At 42.4% G+C, this 25,260-nt stretch overlaps 2 protein-coding genes across 4 annotated transcripts in view; both read right to left on the bottom strand.

The window, feature by feature from the left end:
* The window catches only part of LOC306871453 (NMDA receptor synaptonuclear signaling and neuronal migration factor), a 43,958-nt gene extending 21,687 nt beyond the window's left edge, over positions 1-22,271 (bottom strand). The window contains exons 1-5 of one of the 3 annotated variants that reach the window (XM_079419397.1): positions 21,870-22,271; positions 11,277-11,338; positions 10,348-11,031; positions 10,176-10,248; positions 1,902-1,973 (exon numbers count right to left, since the gene is read on the bottom strand). In XM_079419397.1, coding sequence (XP_079275523.1) covers positions 1,902-1,973; positions 10,176-10,248; positions 10,348-11,031; positions 11,277-11,338; positions 21,870-21,940 — 962 coding nt within the window. In that variant the 5' untranslated portion in view covers positions 21,941-22,271. The remainder of the gene's footprint in view (positions 1-1,901; positions 1,974-10,175; positions 10,249-10,347; positions 11,032-11,276; positions 11,339-21,869) is intronic. The other 2 variants (XM_079419398.1, XM_079419399.1) reach the window with 2 other exon arrangements.
* A 150-nt stretch (positions 22,272-22,421) lies between these two features.
* Positions 22,422-24,904, bottom strand: LOC306871096 (leukotriene B4 receptor 1-like). The gene is made up of 2 exons (XM_079418787.1): positions 23,129-24,904; positions 22,422-22,865 (listed from the first exon to the last, which is right to left on the bottom strand). Exon 1 carries the CDS (start codon positions 24,891-24,893, stop codon positions 23,997-23,999), a length of 897 nt encoding a protein of 298 aa, XP_079274913.1. The 5' UTR covers positions 24,894-24,904; the 3' UTR covers positions 22,422-22,865; positions 23,129-23,996.
* Between the last annotated feature and the right edge of the window lie 356 nt (positions 24,905-25,260).

The raw sequence follows: 25,260 nt of genomic DNA, 5'->3' as shown, positions 1-25,260 counted from the left end.
ACAGAAGAAAGACACTCATACAAATTTTGAAAGACATAAAAGTGAGTAAATTATGGCACAATTTTCTTTTTTGAGTGAACATATCCTTTCATGTACAGTTGTTTTGTAATCATAATGGATGCAACCAATTATCTACAACCCTCCCACAGTCAAGAGGACAGAGACAGGCATCTACAGTAATGCTGTTCAGCAGTGTCATGGGATCTCTAAAAGCTTCTGCTCTTACCATGTTTTGTGTTCTGCAGAACACCCTGAACTACCACAGGGGAGCTGTACTCTGTTAAACCGTTGCTGAGAAGAGGAGAATCGTATCTGTCCTTTCGATTTACCTTCAGAGCACTGCACATTAATTCTCTCTAGCAATTCAGAATCATGTTGGAAGAAGTTTTTGATGATCTGCCAGCAGACCAATTAGGATTTACCGGTGAACAAGTGTTTTTAAATATGTAAGCCAATTCGGCCTGGTGTAATGAGATTTGCTGTCGAGTTATTCATGGCGCTACTGTGCTGTGTGACACTAGAACGATAAGTGAAACTCTGAAAGTGTTCAGTTGTCAGCTGTATTGACTAACACACTCCAGGCACCGCACCTTTGGTTATTCGATTGGCCTATTGATCCAAGCAGCCAAACACTGACAGACACACACACACATATACACAAGTGCTTTGTGTGTGTGTACGGGTCAAGGTTTGACCTTCATTCAAAGGTAGTAAAACCTGAAATTACTTATATTGTGAGGACCACAAAATGGCTTAATAAACAAGGGTTAGGTTTAGAGGTCAGAAATATCAATAGATCTGTTAAAATAAATAAGTAAACAAACACCCACTATTATAGAAAAATAAATGTGTCACCTCTGACCCAGACAATAAGCCTACCCAGTACAGTATAAAAAAAAGTTAGTTTGGTAACATATTTAATAAATGAAAAAAAAAAGAGAAGAATATTAGCCTGTTACAACATTATATGAATAGCATATTATTAGTCAGAATGTAAGAAAATAGCAGTTAGAAATGTCAAATGTTTATTTTTCTCCACTGACCCCTTAGTTTAAATCTACAGAAACGGACTTCATTTTTTATAATTGCAACTTTATTTCCTGTAATTGTGACTACACACGACCATTCACAAGTTTGGGGTCTGAAATAATTCTCTTATACAGACCAAAGCTGCATTTACTGTATCAAAAATACAGTAAAACAGTAATATTGCGAAATATTATGATTAATTCCATTTTAATATATTTTAACGTGTAATTTATTCCTGTGATATGCAATCCTTATTCTTCAGTGTCACATGATCCTGCAAAAATCATTCTAGTATCCTGACTTGGGCCTCAAGAATCTTTTTTGAAGAATAAATCATTGCCTAATATTTTATGGAAGCTGCAGTACATTTCTTTCCAGGATCCACTGATGAATGGAAAGTTTAAAATAATCCATTATTTTAAGGTTTTGTAAAGATATAAATTTCTTAAAAATTATAAAATAAAATCTTACTGACACCAACATTCGAGGTGTTTATCTAACAATTGTGACGTTATTTTCTTATTTTAAACGTTATCTCACAATAACCACCTTTATTGTTTACTCTGAAGTGGAAACCAGCTTCTGTAGAAATCTCTGGGTTTCAATCAATAAACTGCTGCTGGCTTTCTGCTTGGTAAGCCTAGCATCACGACTCCATAAGGAAGTGTGTCATGGACGAAAAGCAGATCCTCATGTGTAGTGTGCAGGATTGTAGTGTGGACTTTAAAGATTCTGAGGGGATACACACACCATAATACTATACTAACACAGGACAACACAAAACACAAACACTACCTCTCCACTGTCTCATTCTACATGTGTGTGTTGAGGGAAGGGCTGTGACACAGGACATTAGGGGCATTCGACAGTACCTCTCCATCAGTGCGGTGGCCTCTAGCTCTCTTTTCCTCCTCTTTCTCTCTGCAATTCCACGGAACGCCCTGCTGGGACCGGTCACAGTGTTACAGGCTGTGGGTGTAGTTATATGCACAGGGAGCAGTGAAAGGGGAAAAAATCTAGAGTGGCTAGGAAGGTTCAAACCACAACAGGTGATCACCACCACCACAGGTCAACGGGACACTACAGTCACGTACACACACAAAACACTACAACCACAGTGAAGTCAAGTGTAACAGACACTCAGTCACCAACCAGCACAGAGGATAAATTCACAGAAATCGTACCAGGTTACGTATGTAACCCAGGTTCCCTGAAGGGAACGAGAGCTACGTCCGAAGACGCTATGGGAACGCCATCAGCGTAACCGGCACTCTGAATATTGTATACAACCAGTCTAATGAATGGGCGAGGCGTCACGGGCGGGGTGACGTCACGACCAGGTATATAAGCACGTGCGGCGGAGCCGGCATCAGCTTCAAGTCATGAAGCAAGCGCTGGCAGGGATGCCGGAAGTGTGGCTCGGGACGTAGCTCTCGTTCCCTTCAGGGAACCTGGGTTACATACGTAACCTGGTACGTTCCCTTCCAGGAACTTCGAGCTACGTCCGAAGACGCTATGGGAACGCAATACCAACGCCGCCAGACTGACAAGTCCCTGCCTGGTGTCAGGCTGAAAGGATGGATGAGCCTGGAGTGGCTCTGATGTCGAGGTTGTAAAACCTGGCGAATGTCAGGGGCGTGGACCACCCAGCAGCGTTGCAGATGTCTTGCATGGAGACACCTGCCCAGAAGGCCTTGGAGGCCGCCACACCTCGGGTCGAGTGCGCTCTGACTCCCAGCGGCGGGGGAAGGTCAGAGGTCTCGTACGCCAGATTGATGGCATCCACTATCCACCTAGTAAGAGTGGGCTTCGTAACAGGAAGACCCCTCTTAGGCGGACCAAAGCACTCGAGCAGCTGGTCCGTCTTTCTCCACAGCCATTCTGTGGATATATGCGTCCAGTGCTCGCACTGGACACACACAGTTGTGCCTTTCCTGGTCGGGCTCCCTGAAGGGAGGAGGACAGAAGGCCTGGAGTACGACCGGCTGTGGTACGACCGTCAGAACCTTCGGTATGTACCCCACACGGGGGTAGAGGAAGACTTTCGCCGAACCGGGCGCAAAGTCAATATGCGAAGGGGCCACAGATAGGGCCTGGAGGTCACTCACCCTCCTCAGAGAGGTGATAGCCAGCAGAAGACGGTCTTGATGGTGAGTAGTCTATCAGTTATCTCACCGAGAGGCTCAAAGGGTGCTCTGCACAGAGCCTCTAGTACCACAGCCAGGTCCCACGTGGGGACACGGGGTCGTACAGGCGGCCTCAGCCTCAGCGCACCGCGGAGGAAACGTGTAACCAGGGGGTGTCTGCCCACTGACAGGCCACCGATAAGGGCGTGGTATGACGAATAACTGCCACGTAGACCTTAGTAGTGGAGTGGGTTAACCCTGCGGAGAATCAGGCCTGCAGGAACTCCAGAACTGCACAAACTGGGCAGTTGACTGGGTCAAGGTGGCGGTCTCCGCACTTCAACGTACAGTTCCCTCGTGGAGGAAGCTCTGGATTAAAGGAGGGTCTCGACAACCTAGTCGATAGACCGGAAGCTATAAGTTGCGCCTGCTCAGAGGCCAAACCCACAGCTTCCATAGCTCCGGGCGAGGGTGCACATAGGTGCCCCCGGCCTGTGAGAGGAGATCTCTCCTGATCAGTACCGGCCACGGAGTGCCGTCAAGGAGAGAAATCGGGTCCGAGAACCAAACTCGGCCCGGCCAGAACGGTGCTACTAACAGTAGACTGACCGCGTCCTGGCGCACTCTCGCCAGAACTCCCGGGAGCAGAGCGATCGGGGAGGGAAGGCGTACAGACGGGGCATGGGCCGCGTCTGTACCATAGTATCCAGTCCCAGAGGAGCTGGAGGAACTAAAGAAAACCAGAGGGGACATTACGCTGACTCTGGAGTCGCGAACAGGTCTACCCGTGCCTGGTCCAACCTTCGAAATCTGCTTCACCCCTCGAGGTGAAGCATCCATTCCCCGGGCCTCAGCCCCTGTCTCGACAGAACGTCTGCTCCTACATTGAGATGTAAGAGACCACTGCCGTGCTGTCGGTGCGGACCAGCACGTGGTGATCTCTCAGGTCCGGGAGGAAGTGCTTGAACGCACGGAACACAGCTAGGATCTCTAGCTGGTTGATATGCCACGTCAAGTGGCGACCACTCCACAGACCGCGGGCAGGGTGGCCACTCATGACCGCACCCCAACTGGTGAGGGAGACGTCCGTCGCTAAGGAAACACGGCGACCAGGAGCTCCCGGCACCAGGCCCTAGGACAAGAACCAAGGTTTCCTCCACGAGTCTAAGGCACGGTTTCTCCATACAATGGCGTGATCCTTGACAATGCGAAGCGAGTCTCCCCTCAGGGAGACCCCCTTGGGTCTTGAGCCACCACTGTAGGGGCCTCATGTACAGCAGGCCAGAGGGAATCACACTGGACGCAGCTGCCATGAACCCAAGCTGTCTCTGCTTAACAGTGAATGGCTGGCCTTCTCGCACTCTCTCGACTGCCGCGAGGATCGACTCGATCCGAGCAGGGGATAACCGCGCCTGCGTCGTGGTCGAATCCCACACCACGCCTAGATAAGTGGTTCTCTGAACTGGAGAAAGCACACTCTCCTTGGCGTTTAGTCTTAACCCCAGATCTTTCATGTGGGCGAGAACGACATCTCGATGCCGAACCGCCAACTGCTCTGTCTGAGCAAGAATCAACCAATCGTCGATATAATTTAGTATGCGGATGCCTTGCAGTCGCAACGGGACCAGTGCCGCATCCACACACTTGGTGAAAGTGCGGGGTGAGAGTGCTAGGCCGAAGGGAAGAACCCGATACTGGTACGCTTTGCCCCCGAAAGCGAACCTCAGGAACTTCCTGTGAGAGGGAATGATGGACACATGGAAATAGGCGTCTTTGAGGTCTATCGTGACAAACCAGTCCTCGGACCTGATTTGGGACACGATCTGCATGACCGTCAACATCTTGAACTTCAGCGGTCTGACTGAGAGGTTCAAGAGACGCAAGTCCAGTATGGGCCTGAGCCCTCCATCCCTCTTCGGAACAATGAAGTACCGGCTGTAGAAGCCGGTGTGCACTTCGTGAAGTGGAACCAACTCTATGGCTTCCTTTTTCAGCAAAGTGTTGACTTCCTGTTCCAGGACCAGAGCCTGCTCGGGGCGGACCGTAGTCACGCAGACCCCGTTGAACCGCGGGGGCGGCCCATCGAACTGGATGGAATAGCCAGCCTCTACCGTGCGCAGGACCCAGAGAGACACGTTCGGCAGCCGTTGCCAGGCCGCCAAACGATCTACTAAGGGAATCAGTCTCTCGAGACTGACCTCTGGTGTTAGAGAAGCGGCCAGACCGCTGTCTTGCTGGAGCGTACCGGCAGGGGACGCGTAGTCTGGCGGCTGGGGCGAGTCTCTCAGGCCCGCTGAGATCACAGGCGGCAGAACCTGAGGATAGTACTCGCTGGGACCTGCTGTGCCCTGGAACTGCAGGGTTGGCAGACAGATCCCCGGAGGGCACCGAGGGGAGACGGTCACCGTGAGCTGCGGTGTGAGTCGCTCCACCCCAGTAGGGGTCGCCCTCCGCGGTCCTGGGGCTCGCCCGTCAGGACATCTGAACGAACCAGAGAGACACATTCGGCAGCTCGCTGTCCAACGAGCTACTAAGGGAATCAGTCTCTCGAGACTGACCTCTGGTGTCAGAGAAGCGGCCAGACCGCTGTCTCGCTGCGGCGCACCGACAGGAGACGCGTAATCTGGCGGCTGAGGCGAGTTTCTCAGGCCCACTGAAATCACAGGCGGAAGAACCTGAGAGCAACACTCGCTGGGACCTGCTGTGCCCTGGAACTGCAGGGTTGACAGACAAATCCCCGGAGAGCACCTGAGGGGAAACGGTCACCGTGTGCCGCGGTGTAAGCCGCTCCACCCCAGTAGGGGTCGCCCTCCGCGGTCCTGGGGCTCGCCCGTCAGGACCTGTTGCGCGAGGAGCTGGTATGCGGAGGAGGCTGCGCCCGCCCAGCAGCCACCTGAATTTCGCGCATACCATCTGCCCTCAAAGATTCCACCCGCGATCTCAACACCTCGGTGGAGATCGGGGGAAGATAATTCTTTTCTCTTCTCTTCTATATGCCCGCCAGCCAGATCAGCCTTTTTTCTCTACGAGCCCCACGAGCGCAGCAGAGCGGGACCGGCTTTATTTGTGTCTGTACAAAACACTGGAGTTTACAAAGCTCATCGATGCCTTCCTCATCCACCTCCTCGGAGGAAGATAGGCGGGGCGTCGCGCCCTCTCTCTGGGGGAAGAGAACCGCTTCCAAGCACAGAGAGCGCGCGCTGGATCTGATGATCCATATGCGAGCCGCGCGAGCCCAGCCGCCGCTCTGATTTGCAAAGCGGGACCGACAGCGCGCTTGGAGAGCTCGCTATTACATTGGAGCGACGGAGGCGGCGAAAACTCGTCAACGCTCGTCTCATCAACCTCCTCGGAGGAAGAGAGATGAAGCGTCGAGCTTCCGCTTCCGCACCGAGAGACGGGGCGCCAGATCTGGCGGATACGGAAGGAGATGCCCGTCTGACTCGCGCCAGCCAGATCAGCCTGCGAGCCCCACGCGTGCAGCCGCCGCTCTGCCTCGGCAGCAGCGGGGCCAGCACCGCGTGGGAGGCTCGCGAAGGCTCCCTTCTCGAAGAGAGCCTTCCGGGTGCGGAGTGTGCGCAGCGAGAGCCGCTCACAGTGCAGGCAATCGGCTCCCTCGAGAGCTGATGCCGCATGCTCCGCACCCAAACAGACCACGCACAGGTTGTGTGTGTGTCCACTCGTTATGTAACGAGGGCAGGGACTAACACACAACCTGAAACGCGATCTGGGATCGCCCCTAGTCTTTGCCTTGGCTTTAGGCATAATCTCTTGGGTTTCTAAGACAGACAACACCAAATAAGACTCACAAGACACAAATCAGACTGACAATACACAGAGCGCTTGCTGAATGACAAAAAGCTGATGCCGGCTCCGCCGCACGTGCTTATATACCTGGTCGTGACGTCACCCCGCCCGTGACGCCTCGCCCATTCATTAGACTGGTTGTATACAATATTCAGAGTGCCGGTTACGCTGATGGCGTTCCCATAGCGTCTTCGGACGTAGCTCGAAGTTCCTGGAAGGGAACTGTAACTTCTTTGTGGGTGTGGTTAGCGTATCTGCTGTACATCTATAGTTTTTCCCAGGGTGACAGAATGCACAGCCATCAAACCCCTGTCCTCAGCAGATGAGGTTAATGACAGCCCAGAAGCTACGTTCAGACAGTGTGTGTTGTGCATGTAATTGCATGTAGATGTGACTGCATCCTGAAATCCTTCAGAGCCATAGACTGGCGACGGTCTTGGAACACTGCGTGCAAATCTTGAGATGAGTGACTTTTCTGGGGTATATTCGGGCTATATTTATATATTTTGTGTGCAATATTCAACACAGTTATGGCAACAATCACCATATTCCAGGGCCAGTCTACCATTTTGTCATATTTTTTTAAATATCCCTTGCATTATAGTCAAAACACAAGCTCTGTTCCAAAATCTAGTCAACGGTCTACCTAGATCTTATTTTTGTAAAGTCGCAGGCAGACTGCTGAAATGAAGGCTATTCCTAAAGGTAGGTGGATACATTTTTTTTCTGCTCTCTTACCCCTTGTTTTTAAGATACAGTTTAAGGCAGCATTGGAAATGGAGATTTTGACTATAGTTTATTCAGTATAAAGACTTCATAATTGTATTATTTTATGTAATTAAATTACATTTTATTTTTATTTGTGTGCTCCAGGTGATTTAGACAACTATATATGTATATTTTTTGTAACTTATCAGTATGCATGAAAAGGTTTTATATTCTGGTGTTATTTTGCATTTCTTTCAGACATATTTACAATAAATGAGAAAGTAGTATTCTAGTATGATATTTTGAATTCAGTCTTAGTCAAGTTCACCTGTACTTGAGCTAAAGCATCAACATACTGCTGTCTGATTCCTGTCCTTTTATTTTTACTATTAAAAAAATGCTTTTCAACAGGAGTTGAGTCTCCTGTGAGCTTTAAGTGCCATTTATGTGGCATTCAGAGTTGCCTATGAAGAACATTCCAGATCAGTCACTTACGAGTTTCCATTTCAGTTAGGGTGTTGGCAATGGAGAACAAGCCAGTAAATCTCAGTCGGTTTTGGAATAGAGCTTTTGTAACTAATTTGTGGTTAAAACTCTGAAAACTTCAAAAGGTCAAGCCATCATAGTAGTACAACAAACAAGCAGTTGAAATGTGATTAGTGACACCGGTCCGAGTGACTCACAATTGGTGTTGGTGTCATGAGCAGTATTTGTGCTGTGTGAGACCGAGTTCCTTCATAACTTCAAACACTCTGTCTAATGCTGGTGGAGTGAGAGTTAACACAGGACAGGAGAGGCAGCAGCACAGAGGAGCAGAGGGTGGGGATGGAGTGATATGTTGAGTTTTTAAAACAGTGGGCTAATGAGTAAGGTATACTCACGATATTCTTTGGAGCCAAGGACAAATGCATAATAAAGAAGATAAAAAGAGGAAAGAGAGAGCGGGTGCTTTAACCATCACAAGAAAACACATGAAAAGCAAGTAAAAAGGTAAAAAGGTAAGTGTTTTTCAAATATAAACACTGGATTGGGTCTTATGAAAGGATCACCAAGTGCTTTATCACTACCTATTACAGTCAATTATCACAAAAAGTGGCAGCTCTACAGCCGACCACAGGAGAAAACACTGACATTTCATACAAATTAAAAGGATTCTGAAGTGAAAGTGTCAATTAGACCCAGCAAAAAGGGGAATGAATAAGTCAGAAGAGAAAGTGAATTAAGTAGCTGCAGAGATAGCAAAGTTTTCAAAGACAGAAAGAGGGCTACAGTGGGAGGGGAAAGGCAAGGATAACTGACACCAGATGATGAGGTGGGAGGGCACAGTGAAGTTGAGGGGGAGACAACAACCATGTCGGCTGGAGGGAGGTGGACTGCACCCCATTGGGGGGGTCTCAGCCAGTGGGCTCTGTGATTAAGACTTCTGCCCGACAGGTGATAATTAAGCAGTCAGGCTGAGCGAGAGCGTCTGTGCACAGAGAATAATGAAGCCAGAAATCACTCAAAAAAGAACAATGAAGGTAAAGAGAAAGAGGAGGGGACACAGGAATGGAAAGAACAGGAAAAGGGGAAAGACAAATTGAAACAGGAAGGGGATGAAAAACAGGAAAGGGAAAGTAGAAGGGGAAAAGAGAATGAAGAAGTCAAAGAGGAAGAGGAGAAAGAAAGAAGAAATGGAAAATAAAGGAGAAACGAAAGAGGAAAATGAAGAAAAAGAAAGCTAAGAGAATGAGAAAGGGAACAGAAATGGAGATGGAGAAAGAAAGATGAAGAGACAAAGGAAAAGAAAGAGGAAGTGATGGGGATGAAAAAGGAAGAGATAAAAAGGGAAAGTAGAAGTGGAAAAGAGAATGCAGAAGGCAAAGAGAAAGAAAAAGGGAAAAAATAACTAGAAAGAAAAAGAGGAAGAGAAAAAGGAAATGGAATAATAAAGGAGAAAATAAAGAGCAAGAGGAAAGAGCAAAGAGCAAGAGCAAGAGGAAGGAAACAGAAATGAAAATGTAGAAAGAAAGATGAAGAGACAAAGGAAAAGAAAAAGGAATTGAAAAAAGAAGGGGAAGAAAGAATAAAAGGCAAATAAAATTGTAATGAGAATGAGGCAATGATAAAGAGGACAGGAAACAGAAATGGAAAGAGAAGAATGAACACGCGAAGGAATGAAAATTTAAATAAAAAGACTGGGAGAAAGTTGAAGAAGTAAAAAGAGGATCAGGAAAAGAAAGAAGATGCTAAAATAGAAAAAGAAAGGGGAACAGGAAAGAAAGAAAGAAAGAAAGAAAGAAAGAAAGAAAGAAAGAAAGAAAGAAAGAAAGAAAGAAAAAAAGAAAGAAAGAAAGAAAGAAAGAAAGAAAGAAAGAAAGAAAGAAAGAAAGAAGTGAAATAGAATACTTCCTATCCTCCCACATGCATGAGTCAGGATAGTTCAATTACATGTCTGCTTCATAGACCAACCCCACTCGAGAGGAAGCAGAGAATTTGATGCAATGAATTCCCATGTTTACTCACGCTTGCATGGTGGTGGTCGCAGTCTGGAAGCTAAACATGTTCTCTTTAGGGAACCAGCTGTTCGTGTGATCCTCTGCAAACAAAAAGAGATAGCCTAAGCAAAGGTAACAGGTAAATCTCACAATGAATTAACCAGTAATCCATCATTCAGTGATGGTGATCTTCTCCTTACCTCGATCTTCAGAGGACACACGGTCCTCACTGTACATCCTCTCCAGCTTCTTGTGCTGTTTGCCACCACCATGAGGTGACGTCTCAAGGTCTAGAGAGCGCTGGCTCTGGCAGTGTGGCCGAATGCAGGCCACACAGTCCGGCGTGCAGTCCTCCCTCGACCTGCTCCGCCTCGACCCCCAGTCCCGGATGTTATGGGCGCTCCCTGAGCTCTGCAAAGGTTGCGTGAGAGGCGCATGGCTGTAGTGATGCTGGTGTGTAGAGCTGTTGTTTCCACGATGGTGGCTTCCTCGATGATGGCTGCCATGTAAACTGGAGGGAGCATTGGCTCGTGGTGGGTCTGTGGTCCTCTTCAGCACCTCTAGCTCCAGGCTCTCCTTGCTTCCCTGGCCTCCAAGCATATCTCGCTCCCTAGTAATTGTGTAGACGCGTCCTGGCTTCAAAGAGCTCTCTACACACCTTTGATGATGCTGGTCCTCAGAAGAAAGGCTGCGTTCTATGGAGAGACGACGCTTGGAACTGGTAGGAAGGGGTGCAGACTGGCTGCCTGGCTGAACCTCTTCTTGACTGGGCTCGACTATGAGAGTGTGTTGGGAGTATGGCTGGAGGCTGTTATTATTGTTCAGTCGGCTGATGTCTGGGGAGTCTGTGTCTTGACCGATGAAGGTGTCAGACAGCAAGTGATCTGGAGTGAGAGTCAGAAAGAGACCAAGATAAACAGATTTTTCATCATCTTGTCTCGGCAAAGCAACAGGTGCCAATCAAGCTCTCTTGTAATGATCAATTAAAGGATGAATTGGTGAGTGGACAGAAGTGGAATTAATGTTAAAACTGAAGGATGATGCTTCCCTAATTCATTCAAGCACTTCACAAGGAGACAAAAGACTTGAGGACAAATGTAGGTAGGGCATGAGGTGGAATGGACCTAACCTGATCCGTTGCGGTTCTCAGGGTGTGTGTGAGAAAGGTACTCTCCAAATGCTCGAGCTGCTCTGCAGAGAGACAAACAGGAGACCAAATCAAAGAATGGAGATAGAACTCTCTGTCTTGATGCACTTTCACATGCTACTGCTTTTAGCTTCAAGTAGTCATTCTGAATCTGGTTGTTAAGTCTGACATCATGCATCACAGTTTCCAGATCCAAACGTTCTTTCGATCTCAAAGAAAACAACAAATTATAATATTATAAAAGTCACAGACAGTGTGATGAAGTGCTACTGAAAAATCCTCATAACCTATACTAAAATCTGAGCTGGTCAGATAGTGATTCATATTTTCTGAATCATTAAAATACTGCTGCCAGGAGAATGCATTGTACACGGTTAGTTTTTAAAAACTGAAAGGTACGGTGCTCATAAATGGCTGCTGAGATAGTATTCTCATTTGAAATGGCACAGAACCTTGGACCTGGAAACAGTATTCAATACATCACGTCTTAACAAGCAGATCATTTTTCATGATAATATTGCAAACAGCTTCCATATTTCATATCCATATTGGTGGAACTCTCTGTCCTAAAGTGTTACATAGAGACATTTACAGACCACTAACTTGATAAAGCAATTTTAGATATTGCCCTTGGCCAGTGACGTGATTGAGTGATTTATGGATTCGCATTTAAATATAATGTCCTCTTTATAATTCTACTCAACAGAACACTGTGCGAGATGTGCAGTCAAGACTAAATACTGTTTATTCCTCTTCATAAAACATAAGACTGCAGGTCTAACTCGGTCTATTTCCCATTTACAAACACCTCACAAGTGAAAATGAGAAACATTAACCGATAATGTCACAAGATGTGGCTATAATTTAAACTGGGCTACCACACCTGCAGATGCTTTCAGAAAAATGCAGAATTACTTCACATCCCATAACTTTTTTGAGCAAAGAGGTGTAAAGCACTGAATGAAATCTAGATACAACTGGCTTCCAGTATGAGGTTACTCAGCTGCTCTGGCACAAGAACATGGCCCCCTTATGACTTGCTATACAAAGAGAGGGAAGATAGCTCAGGAAGCATAGCATGGAAGATTGGTTTGTTATAAAGAAGGAAAAAGGAAACAACTTTATAAGTAGATCCATGTGTTCTCAACAATAATAAAATACAGGTATACAAGAACTCTTTGTGCTACATTACCATACCTTCCTATGATTTAACCAACAGGATGACCTTCATGCAATGTTTGAAAAAAAAAAAGTCTTCAAAAATTCTGAAGTCCATTGAAAAAAATGAAAATAAATAAAATAGAAAGGATGCATTTGCACTCCCGATGGCCCTTACAATTAGCATACCCAGATGATTTATACAAATCATTAATGTATTCGAAGAGCTGCTACACTCCATTATCAAATGCATCACTCCACCTCTTAACCATGGGAAAGATTTGCACAGTATTCCCCTCCAGTGTGGCACAGCAAGAACACAACTAATAAAGCCTAATTACTCGCATATGCTGGGGGAGTAAACCAACTACAATGTACAAATGAAAAATAGCACCAAACCTGTTTCACACTCCTTATCTTTAATTTAGTTCCCAGCTAATGATGCCATCCCACACAAGCTCACTAAATATGTAGATTCTAACATGCATAAATACACTGAAGCCCACCTCCATCCCTGTATCATTCAGAAACGTGGAAGCTACACAAATGCACCTACATGAAAATGGTGAACTGACACAAGCACATAAAGCCATAATCAGCACGCTATTGCAAATTGTGCAGACACTGCACTTCGCTAGGGACACTGGGAAATGGGATGGTTCTATTGTTGGAGTAGCCATGCTTTCCTGCAACGACACTTTGAATAATTAAATAGTAGCCAGCATGTGCATTCCTCTCTCTCCTCACTCAACAAACTCGTCTGACAGATGGGAAGAGTGGTGCAGAGTGGAATCGTCCAATCACTTTCTCATCATTCTTCTCTCTGTCTCACTCCACAGTGCCAGGAGTAGATACAAGCTAAGTGTTTTAACATGTGATGGGGCGAGAGGTCAGGGGTGAACTAGAACTAAAAGAGAGCACAGTGTTTATGTTATGATTTTACTGACTTGGTTAACTTTAATTGGACTCTGTGGTGCTCTTAAAATAACACGTTCGGTGTCTAATCAGTTAGGAGATGTGTGGTCAGCTGGCAGCAGAGGAGGAAGTACAATGCACAGGGCTGCTAGGAAAAAGTTCCCTGCTAGGACACAAATCATTGTCAATGAGATTGCTGGGTGGAACTCAGAGAGGGAGCAATCCCATAAAACTGCTGTGAATGTGAAATAGATAAGTGAAGTGGGTTTCTGAGGGCAATGTGCCAGATTTCGAAGCTTAAATGGGCTGGCCTAATAGAAAACGTTTTATATTTACATCAAAATTTTGTTTTGAAAGCTGATGTTTAAAAAAAAAAAAATACATTTTCAATAATCATCAACTTTTAATTAAAGGGATAGTTCACCCACAAAAAAAAAAAAATTATCCCATAATTTACTTACCCTCAAGCCAAGACTTTCTTCTTTCAGAGGAATATAACTGGAGTTATATAAAAAAAATTTATTGACTAATACAAGCACTCTTTCCAATGGCAATAAATGGCTGTAATTTCTAGCTTCCGCTAACTGTTGTACATGTTTACACAAGAGAGTGGCGTCATCCGCTGGACACCACTCTTTCATGAACGCAGTACGAGTTAGCAGAAGCTAGAAATTATGGTTTATAAAGTTTTAAATATGGATATTTTTATTGCACAAATGCATTGATTCGCTTCAGAAGGCCTTTATTAACCACCCGTAGCCATGTGGAACACTTTTTATGATGTAGGCCTATTTATGCGCTTTATTAGACTTCTATTGGACTATTGACTATCAAAAACCATTCACTGCCATTATAAAGCTTAGAAGAGCCAGGACATTTTTTAATGTAACTCAGATTGTATTCATGTGAAAGAATAAAGTCTTACACCTAGGATGTCTTGAGGGTGTGTAAATCATGGGTTAATTTTAATTTTAGGGTGAACCATCCCTTTAATTGTTTTGCAAACTACACACAAACGGCATTCATTTAAAATATGTAGGCTATATGGCTGCTTACTATATAGTTCATGAAATTGGACAAAGTAATATTTTTCACTTGAAAACCTTTTAATAGATAATGATAACATTATTAATAATAATAATAGAGTGTTGGACTTGTAAACCAAAGGTCGCGGGTTTGAGTCTCAGGTCCGGCAGGAATTGTAGGAGGGGGGAGTGAATGTCCAGTGCTCTCTTCACTCTCAATACCCTTGAGCAAGGCACTGAACTCCTTCTGCTCCCTGGGCGCCGCAGCATAAATGGCTGCCCACTGCTCTGTGTGTGTGTGTTTGTTCACTACTCACTGCTGTGTGTGTACACTTGGATGTGTTAAATGCAGAGCACAAATTCCGAGTATGGGTCACCATACTTGGCCACATGTCACGTCCTTTTTTTTTAACATGCAATAAAATTGGTTGCAAATACATGTAGGGCAGTGTTGGGTGTAACGCATTACTAAGTAAATTAAATTACTTATCCACTGAAAAAGTAAAGTAAGGGATTACTGTTCATTTTTAGGTCATTTAATTACAGTTACTCATAAAGTACTTACAGTAAATAATTTCAACAGTTCTAAAATCAATATTGAATTTGAAATGTAAATTTACCGTCTAAAGATAAAATTGAATGCAGCAGCTTTAACCCTGCGAACGCCGGCTTGTTCACTTTCAGATTTTCCTGATTCACAGAGAAACCTTAAATACTCAGATACATATAAGCCTAAAATCAATTGAATCTAAAAAGCTTGAATTTTACTTTTAAATGAACGAATTCAGATCGAAAACGAATATTACTGATTATGTAATCCGTATGAAACTAAAGCGAGGTACAGTCATTACTGTATCTGAAAGCTTGAAGTGTCTAGCCTACTTTTAAATGAACGAATTGAAATCAAAAACTAATATTTCTGATTATGTAATCCCTATAAAAGTAAAGCGAGACCAGTCTTTCCCGTATCTGAAAGCTTGAAGTTTCTACTTTTAAATGAACGAATTCAAATCGAAAACGAATATTCCTGATTAAGTAATCCGTATGAAAGCGAGGTACAGTCTTTCCTGTATCTGAAAGCCTGAAGTGTCTACTTTTAAATGAACAAATTCAAATCTAAACGAATATTATCTGATTATGTAGGCCTAATCCATATGAAACTTAGGTGGGCTACAGTCTTTCCTGTATTTGAGCTCATTATATGCAGTCACCTGCGCGCAAACGCTCTCACATAGATACAAAAAATTTTTTCAAGATTCATCTAAATTTTCATAATTTTTGAAAGAAGACCTACTATGATGAATATACCTCATAAGAACAGCGTGATCTAACATGGCTTTATTCAGCAGAGAAGATCATTTCTGCCATTTATTCTTACCTACGTTAACATGTTATTTTTACACAAACTTGTACGGATTTTACTAGTTGGGCTTTTGCTTAACATCTTGCCAAACTGAAATGTATTGTTTAACTTTTAAGCGTATTTCTATGTTAACCAAAGGTGGTTACATTTTTATAAAAAAGTTTAAGTATTACAGTTGTTTTAAAAGGCTAAAATATTCTATGTTTGACTCAAATTGAAAGAATAAAGAGTTTAATTTCTATTAAGGTTTATAGGGATTTTAAGATGTAGCCTAATTAGCAATTTGAATAATTAAGTTACTTATTGAGTAACTAAGTTACTTTTCAGACAGAGTAATTAGTAAAGTAATTTACCCAACACTGATGTAGGGTAAGCAAAAGCATAGTGTATAAGCTACGCTATCAGGCTAATTGGGTATCCTCATTCTATGCTAGCATGTAAGTTTACAAAAACAGACATTAAATGGTCATTATACTTAAACACAGGTCAAACTACATAATAGTGTTGTCAAAAATATCGATATTTCGATAAATATCGATACTGAAATATCTGAACGGTACCAATATTAATTTCCCGAAGTATCGATACACCGATACTAGCCGAGCTGTCACTTTCACTTCTCTCCAAAAGCGCGTGGACAAGCACCACACGTGACCGCACTCGTCTCCTTCGCTCTGGTTAAATAGCAAAAGTGAAGTGAATAGAAAGATGACTGCTCTGGTTGTTAAAGAACACAGCAGGAGCGCTATCTGTAGGGATCTATGATCTCCACGATGCAGAGAACGCGCACGGAATCCAGTCATAAAAACGGAATATACAGTTTAACGCGGAATGTCAAAGAATTTGTCAAAGTTTGGATGAATTAATCAAAAGTAGGTCATTACACTTAAATCAAATCGCGATATGGACTAGTATCTGTAAATATTACGCTGCAAAAGTGGATTTAAATGAATCCTGCATGTTTCGAGATGCAGGTTGTAGTCTCTGTGTGAATGTGCTGCACGTGCGGTTGTGTTTACTAATGCAGCGCTCGCGGTGATTTCAGCGTCTGCCGTCTCAATGAGGACATAAATACATCAACAATATCTCCAGAACTGATCTGAAAGGCACTTTACCATTTAATTTGAGTAAAACCAGGGTCATATCATACACACACAGAACTTTAAAGGTATTCACGGCAACCCGTCAAAATAAAAGTTCGGTTTAACTTAAAGACCGTGTGCCAGAAATAGGCTATATTAATATTATTTAGTAGAATGTACATAATACTACTACTTACTACTACTGTTATTTTTTTTTAAAGAAATAATCATAAATTATTTTAATTTTAATAGTAAATCCCCTTCATTTGCCAAAAATGTAAATGTTTAATTTTCATTAATTCAAATATAAATTAATTAAAATTGTTTTATGCCTTCATCTGATATCCAGTCAAATTTAAATACACAACACAGAATTTCTGAGGGGGAAAACACATTTCATAAGGCCACTGTAAGAATAAATAAAAATAGTTTGTATGCATTCAATTAATAGACATGCTAAAACACAGAATTTGGTAACAATAAAACATAAGGTGAGAAAAAAATAAACATTTCATACGGCCCTAAACGTGCCATTTTTGTTACACTTTTAATAAATTAAATGTTAAATTGTATAATTTTCATGATTTTAATGAATTAGACATGCTTTTAGATTAATAGCATTTAATTTGACCATTAAAAAAAAAAAGAGTCCAGAAAAATTCAAACGGAAAAAAACGGAATCCAGAAAAAATAAAATGGAAAAAATTGAATGTAGAAAAAAACTCTGCTTCAGTGTTACTTTAATACTCTGTAGATTGGGACAATATGTACTCTGAGCAGAGTTGATTTAACTCTGGGGATTTTGCTGTGTACATGTATTAGTAAACGTTAGTTTCAATTAACATTTAACTAAGATGAATAAAAGATTAATAAATAAATCAACAAATGCAGTACCTCAAGACATTTTTTGTTCATGTAAAATATACTGCATGTTCTCGACTTGTTACATTTATCTTTAAATTAAAAAAATTACCCCCTTAATATTGTAGCAGTTTTTTCTCCGTGGTATCGAAAATCGATATTTTTCAAGGTATCGTATCGAAGTTAGAAATTCCAGTATCGTGACAACACTACTACATAATCATGATGTGATTTGGGAACTGTATTCAGGCACTAAAGAGAGCACTCATTAAAATATCTCTGTGCCAACAGGACCACTTGGGGTCCTAATGAAGACCCGATTTCTCATTATACTGACCTGCTGTTCAAGTCGACCAGTCCTCCGGAAAACATCCCAGCCCTAATCTGCACAAAAGAGATGCCCCACAACTAACATTCAACATCAAATCTACAATAAGCTATTTATGGCACTGATGGTGCTAAAGATGAGCCAAGAAAAGACATCATCCCTCATTTCCTCATTTATTTTGTTATAGCAATAGTTGCTGGTATACATTCAAGCACTGTTCAATTATTTACTGTATATGGCTTGTTTCCAAGTATCGAGCCACCATGGGCCTCTCAGATGGAGGTCCCTGACAGTAAGAGGCCCTGCCATCGCTTGACCCTGTTGGCTTGTTTTATAATTTATCCTTTGTTAAAGATGGTCACAAGGAGTAAAGCAGGGAAAGCATTACTGCATCCCACACCTTCACAGCTGAACCTCAAGCTTGTCCACTCTCTGTAATTCATTTGCGCTTCTTGGAAATCCAATCGTTCTGCATTAATACCTTCTGCCTAAGAGCGGGGCACAACCAATTACCTAGGATTGTTTACTGTTCTTTTTTTAAACTGAACCGATTAAAAACAACAAAGCTACGCAGAGAATTAAGACATGAATAATAAATACTGGAAGCACTAGCGTATGAGATGCCCAAATCACTCACTGTCTTATTGCCCCTCTCTCTCACACACACACAGACTAGCCTTCGTCTCATGCCAGTATGTTTGACGGTGTAGAAGCATGTACATTGGGGAGCATCTCTCATGTTTTCAGCCATGTGTCAAAATGGGGGAAGGGAGAACACAAGGGAACTCAGAGAGAAGCGTTTTAACCATGTTAACTAAAGCAGATGCTTTAACCAAGACTGCTGGACAAAAGCCCTGTGGAGGTCCAGAAGAAGAGGCGGATGAATAGTGACTCAGATGAACAACACGAAGATACGAGCAGATGTAAAAACAATAACTTCCCCAACGTGGACTCAAATACACACTGGCATATAGATCGAAAGCGCGAGGCTTTACAAAGGCAGCATGGGTAATGGAGAGTAGAGATAACAAGCCCTGGAGCTGTTCTTGCACTGCTGTTTTCAGGCGTCTGTTCACACACAATCAGATCCAGGAATGACTGCTTTTGCTCTGGGTGACACTGACTTCAGCAGACCACTTTGGTGTGCTACACTAATTTAGTAAAAAGCAAGTACAATTTGTTCTTGAGTGGCTCAGCACGCATTATCCAGAACATCCGTGTGTGACATGACCCCTTTCTCTCGCTTTTTTGCGCCCTCCTCCTCGTTCACTTGCTTACACTGTGTTCTTTTTGCTGATTTGATTTCTTAGTGTACCATTCAGACCGTCATCTCAAACTGTCCTCAACGCCATCTAAGAGTTTTTGTTATTGACAGCTGGAATTTATGTAAGGTTGTAGTGTGAACTAAACAGTGAGTCATATTGATTTTGAAAATGCTCGACATCTGCCATTGGCATTCAGCTTTTAAAATCTCCACATTAGAAATTCATTAACAATTAATGAGCAGGTCTCTAAATTAGTCACACTAGCAAACATTTTAGCTCCAAATGGCAATCGACCAAAATGTCCCAGCTGATCCATTCCAAATGTTTGAGACCTTTCAGAACTCAAAACACCCCCTAAAGTACAAAAAAGCCATTTATTGGAACTAAGCTGCAAAAGGGCTTGTTCAGAATGCTTTGGTGAGCAACTTGGCTTGCTCATTAGTAAAACAAGAGGAGAAGGGAAGATTTTATTATTCAGAAGAGGAAGATCTAGCACATTATTCCAGATGGTATAACTAACAAGCAAGATGTTGGGGAAGTTTGCCAAACTTTGTGCTGTTTCAGCCATGGGGTAACCTCAACATCTGTGTACAGCCTTCCAAAAAATCTCAAAGTGAGTAAAGTTTCTTTTATTAATCATGTCAGTCTGACCATCACAGTTCGTGCTGTACGTTTCACTGTTTAGTCAACCTGTCAAAGTCATGCAGGCTTTCTACAGAGGAGGACCAACTATATAAGACCCAACAGAAAATCTTAAGACTACAAGTAAACATCTCACAAATGCACACGTCTTTCAATAATAAATTAAAAAATGACACAAAACACTAAATTATAAGATGATGCTATAAAACGTTGACACAAATTATTGAAGAAAATAAAAATATACGACATTGTAAGAGCCATTTTATTTATTAGTTTTCTAATGCAATAACTCCATAAAACATTAGCCAAAAAAACAAAAAACAGCATGTGTCCCAGCCTGACCCTAAGCATCGTCACACACATATAAACATATGAGTTTTTGTATAATCTGGGCCTCCCTCCAGTACAACTGCAGGTGGTCTCAAGATTTAATTACACATTTACATGTCAGCCTGAGACAACTGGGAAGCTTGTAGATCTATACCCTCTCACTGCATAGCTCTAATTGGCATCGTGCTGTCATTTTAGCGTGGTTCCACTTTCTGTCTGTCTTTGGACGGAGAAGAAATGTGAAACTTTACACTCTAAAGCTGGAAATAAAGAACACCTCACAAGCAATGTTGTTGTCAAGTAGCCACATGGGGCTCCCACAAGGCCTATGTAGTGCAGTTCAGTCCATATCCAAACAGTCTGTATAGGTATCTTACTTAACAATAGCCCATCTGAGAAAGTCAACTAGGTTGAAGCAGCAGTAGAGGCAGCGAGGAGACTCACTGGAAATGATCATGCTTTCCTCCTGTCCAGACTCATTTCTCTGTTCAAAGCATAAAGCACATACTGAAGTGTTGCTCGACTAAGTCTGAAACTGTCAAGCATCACCCAGCTAAACTGGTAAATTATAGAGAGAGGATGAATACAGCATTAATCACACTGTCACTGTAATGCAGAGCGAGTCTCAAGGGCCGGTCAGAAGTTTGGTGACAGCTGATTCAGGAAAACCGCAGTGATGTCATGGTGAATTCAGAAGGTTGTTAATGGTCATTTACAGCGTGTGGAGTGACTAATTGATTGACTCAGAGAGGAAGCCTCTCAAAGGCTCACAATCATGTTGGTTGGGTCCAATCACTTCACAAAACTCCAGATGACGTATATAAACAAATATACAAAAAAACAGTCTCAGTAAAGTACGCCTAATCTAGTGACTTCATGACGACTAAGAAAATCGCCAGCTGTGACTGAGAGTGACGTAGTGTCATGGAAAAGCAGCCTTATGGATATTTATAAGAGCAAAAAAAAAAAAATGACAATGAAAATAAAACTGTACTGAATTAGATGTATAATTATTAAAAACATTAAAAATAACATACAAAATGAAAATATACATACAAAATGATTTTTTTTTTTAAGCCTAATCACCAGGATACTGTAAAGTGATGAATTCGGAACATAGCATATGCTGATGATGATAATAATAACAATTTTCGTCGTCATCATCACCACCACCAGTATATCACAGTTATAATAAGGACAAGAATAAAAAAGCAAAAACAACAATAAACTTATAATAAATATGGTCACGATGTTAGCTCAACAGTAACTAAACAAAATTTTTGATTCTTTCTGAGCAAACTAATCCAAAATAGTGTTGTCACGACAAAACACCATAAACAGCCTAATTTAATTTACATTAAAAAGCTCTTAGAAGTAATTTAAGTCCAAATTAAATTAAAGTTACTAGCAAGCTAGTTATGTATAGAAAGTAGGGTCAGCAGCCATTACAGCCTCAGGATGTGTCGCTGATACATTACTGACAGATTTTTATAGTGTTTTACAGTCGTCAACGGCAAGGAAACTATGATATGAAGTGTGATGAGATGTGATAGTTTCGTGCATCTGCACATGAGCCTCCATGAGACGGGCTGCAGAAGAGACTCACCTAACTTTTGCGGCAACAGAAGAAATCGCATCATTCCTTAAATTCTTCTTCTTGGACACGGCAGTTCCCATGCTGCAGTGAGACCACCAGTGTGTAAAAGCAGCTCATTCCACTCGCCACAACTGCAATGGAGGAAAGAAATGCACAATGCAAACAAATCATCCGCTGAGTGGAGATAGGATCTCCTCCTCTCTCTTCTCCCTGATTCAAACTGCTACTCAGGGTCTGTGTCAGATGTTCCGTTTGCTCCTCGTGTTTAGGAACGCGACGTCTAGCTGAATTTCACTACGTGAAGTTTATGTTCTTTAGTGAGCGGAGTTTGAGCTAGTAGTACAGCAACGTGAAGAAGGGTGCGCTGCTAGTACGCCAGGTTGTGCTCACGCGCAGCGCACTTGGTCTCTCTCTCGCGCGCGCTCTCTCTCTCTCTCCCAGTTTCTCATATTGGTCGAGATAAAACGACGGTGGACATTACGGAAACTAGTGCCATATAAGGGAGAAGTGCCTCAGCTTGTCATTTGGCGTCAGCTTAAAAGTGGACAAAAGAAACGAACAACGGGTACAGTGTGTTTATTTATGAAAGTCAGTTTCTGTATAGGCACATGGTATGTATTTTACCATTTTATATACAAACACACACACACACAGAGACATTGGACATTTCCACCAGCGGCCTATAGCTAATTACCCAAGAAAAAGATACATTTCATTAAACACAATGACCCCAATAGCCATTGTGGGATTTTAATAGAATTTAAGCAATTTGTAAAACAGCAAAAAAATGTCAAAAGTAAAAAAAAAAAAGTACTAATCCATTTTTCCGACCAGGAGGCTGTAAATAATAAAATGTGTAAAATTAGCAATACCATTTAAATCACACAACTTTCCTCAATAAATCACCATTTGCCTCAACCTAGCAATTGTAAAAAAAAATAGTCATGACAGACAGTTTAAATTTACACAATTTTCACAAAAAAACATTTACGGTGGCCGAGAGAGCTCAACGCGCTGCAACTTCAGAAAACACATGCAAATAGACAAAGCACAAGCAAATCAAGAAAGCAATTTCCTCAATTTGACAACACACACGCTGCAAATGCTCACAGCACAACCAAAAAAAGAAACGAACTGCAAATAAGATGTATTTGGTTGTGTTGTGAGCATTTGTGTGTTGTCAAATTGAGGAAGTTGTTTTCTTGATTTGCAGGTGTTTTATCTATTGTTGAGCTCTCTCGGCCACCGTAACAAATGGACAAAGACACAGCAAGTAACACATTGAGCTTAATGTGATTTTTTTTTTAAGTAGAAAGTCTGAAACAATACTTTCTTGTAAACCCTACTCCGATAACTTTAAAAATATATTTACAGACCTAAATCAAACTGTTCTATAACCACTTTCATTTAGACTTCAATTAATTTCAAACAACAAATTACAACAAAAGAATAAGTCTTTGTTGGCATCCTTTTTCTTTGTGTAGAGGTTGAGGTTCCTTTACTGTGAGTTCAGAAAGTCTCTTTTGGGTGTCTCTAAAGCTGCAGTCAGAAGAGAAAGTGTGGTTAACCTGCCTCAGCATGACCACATTCCTCCCCAATTTTGAAAATGTTCATACTACAACCTTTATATAAGACAAGAAAGCATAAGATATCCTTGGTTGGCTTTAACAGTCCTGTTACAGGAATACTAGGTGCTTAATTGCAATATTTTGGGAATGGAGAAATATTCTGTTCAGGTTACAAGCAGAGGAAACGGGATACGATGAAAATTTTCACTTCCCTTTACACTCTTAAAAATAAAGGTGTTTCACGATGCCTTAGAAAAACCTTGTTTGTCTAAATGGTTCCATGAACAACCTTTTAACATCTGAAGAACCTTTCTGTTTCAAAAAAGGTTCTTTGTGGAGAAAGAAGGTCAGAAGGTCTTCAGATTATAAAACGGTAAGAAAGAGATTGCTCTTTAAAGAACCTTTGAATGAATGGTTCTTTGTGGAACCAAAAACGGTTCTTCTAGGGCATCGCTGTGAAGAAACCTTTTAAGTACCTTTATTTTTAAAAGTGTAGGCACAATTCAAAAGCAAAAAATTAATATTAGACTCATATACCACCAGAAAAGCTTCAGAATTGCTTTACAGCTTACTCGGTTTCATTCTGATGCTGTTGTGGCTCGTCTGAATGCTGTTTTCTTCTGCATCGCAGCGTTCGAGCTGAAAAGGCGTAAAGAAAAGGGTTCACGCAACTATTGATAAAGAAAAGAGCCCCGGTTACATTGTTGCTGACATCTGATTCCCATGACACCACTATTAAGACCAAGTTGTTGATTATACAGGGGGTCCCAAATACGAAGAAGGCCACTACAATTCTGATGGCCAGTTTTGTCAGCCTGTGGCTTTTGAAGGAAGCTGACTGATTTATCCGTTGATGAAGTTGAAGGTAGAAGAACAACAGGCTGAAGAGAGGCACAACAAACATTACTAGAGTCTCGACAAGTAAGACAGCAACTTGTTCTTGTTTATTTGGATAATCCTGATAACAGTGTAAAAGCCTGTCCTTCTTCTTCTTCACATTTCGGAAATAAAGAGCATAAGAACCCAGAGCTCCACTTGATGTCCATATCCCAAAAATCAGCCCCTTTTGGCCCTTTTGTCCAAGCCTCGCCCATCGCTGTGGATACAGCACCTGCAGGTACCTTTGCACACTCAACAAGGTGACAGAAAGCACACTACTGTAGAGGCTCCAGTACACGACATAGGAGAATAACTTACACAGACCTTGGCCAAAAACCCAGCCGTTCAGAAGGGCATAGATCCACACAGGCAGAGAAATCAGACTCAATAGATCCGAGACAGCCAGACTCAGCATCAGTTTTGGGGTAAAACTGCCCTCCTTTAAATGTTGGGTGAGCATGACCAGAACCGCTATATTACCCGGTACACCCAGAGCAAAGCACAATCCCAGAACAGTGCTGGATGCTACCACTGAGGAACGGGCAAACAGAGAGCTGTTAGAAATGTTCTGGTACTCCATGGTCATCTGCCAATTGGTGATGTGAATATGAAGATTGAGGTTTGCTCAGTAATAGTGAGGAAGTAGTTTCAGGAAGTGAACTTTGATCAAAAGTGTGAAAAAAAAAGTTGCAAAAGTGTGAAAAAAACAATGCAGTTAAAAATGAATTGCATACGTTTTTTTAAAAATGTCAAGCAATATAGCAATATAAGGCTGTGCATGAATGCAGTGTTTGTTTTAATTTAAGTAGCATGTCCTTCTAAAAATGTTAATGTATTAAAGTAATGTGTGTTTATAAGCTGTTAGCATGCTTGTGGTTGAAGCTGTAACCTGACTGACTTTACACACAGAGCACATTTCCCATGGTAAGCAGCCACGGTAGCATATGTGTGCA

This window comes from Barbus barbus (assembly GCF_936440315.1).
Source record: "Barbus barbus genome assembly, chromosome: 6".
Taxonomy (NCBI): Eukaryota; Metazoa; Chordata; class Actinopteri; order Cypriniformes; family Cyprinidae; genus Barbus; species Barbus barbus.
The sequence above is the reverse complement of the archived record's forward strand: the minus strand, read 5'-3'. Positions and strand labels throughout refer to the sequence as shown.

Excerpts from the sequence above, each read along its gene's own strand:
- LOC306871096 (XM_079418787.1), bottom strand. The coding sequence starts at position 24,893 with ATGACCATGGAGTACCAGAACATTTCTAACAGCTCTCTGTTTGCCCGT.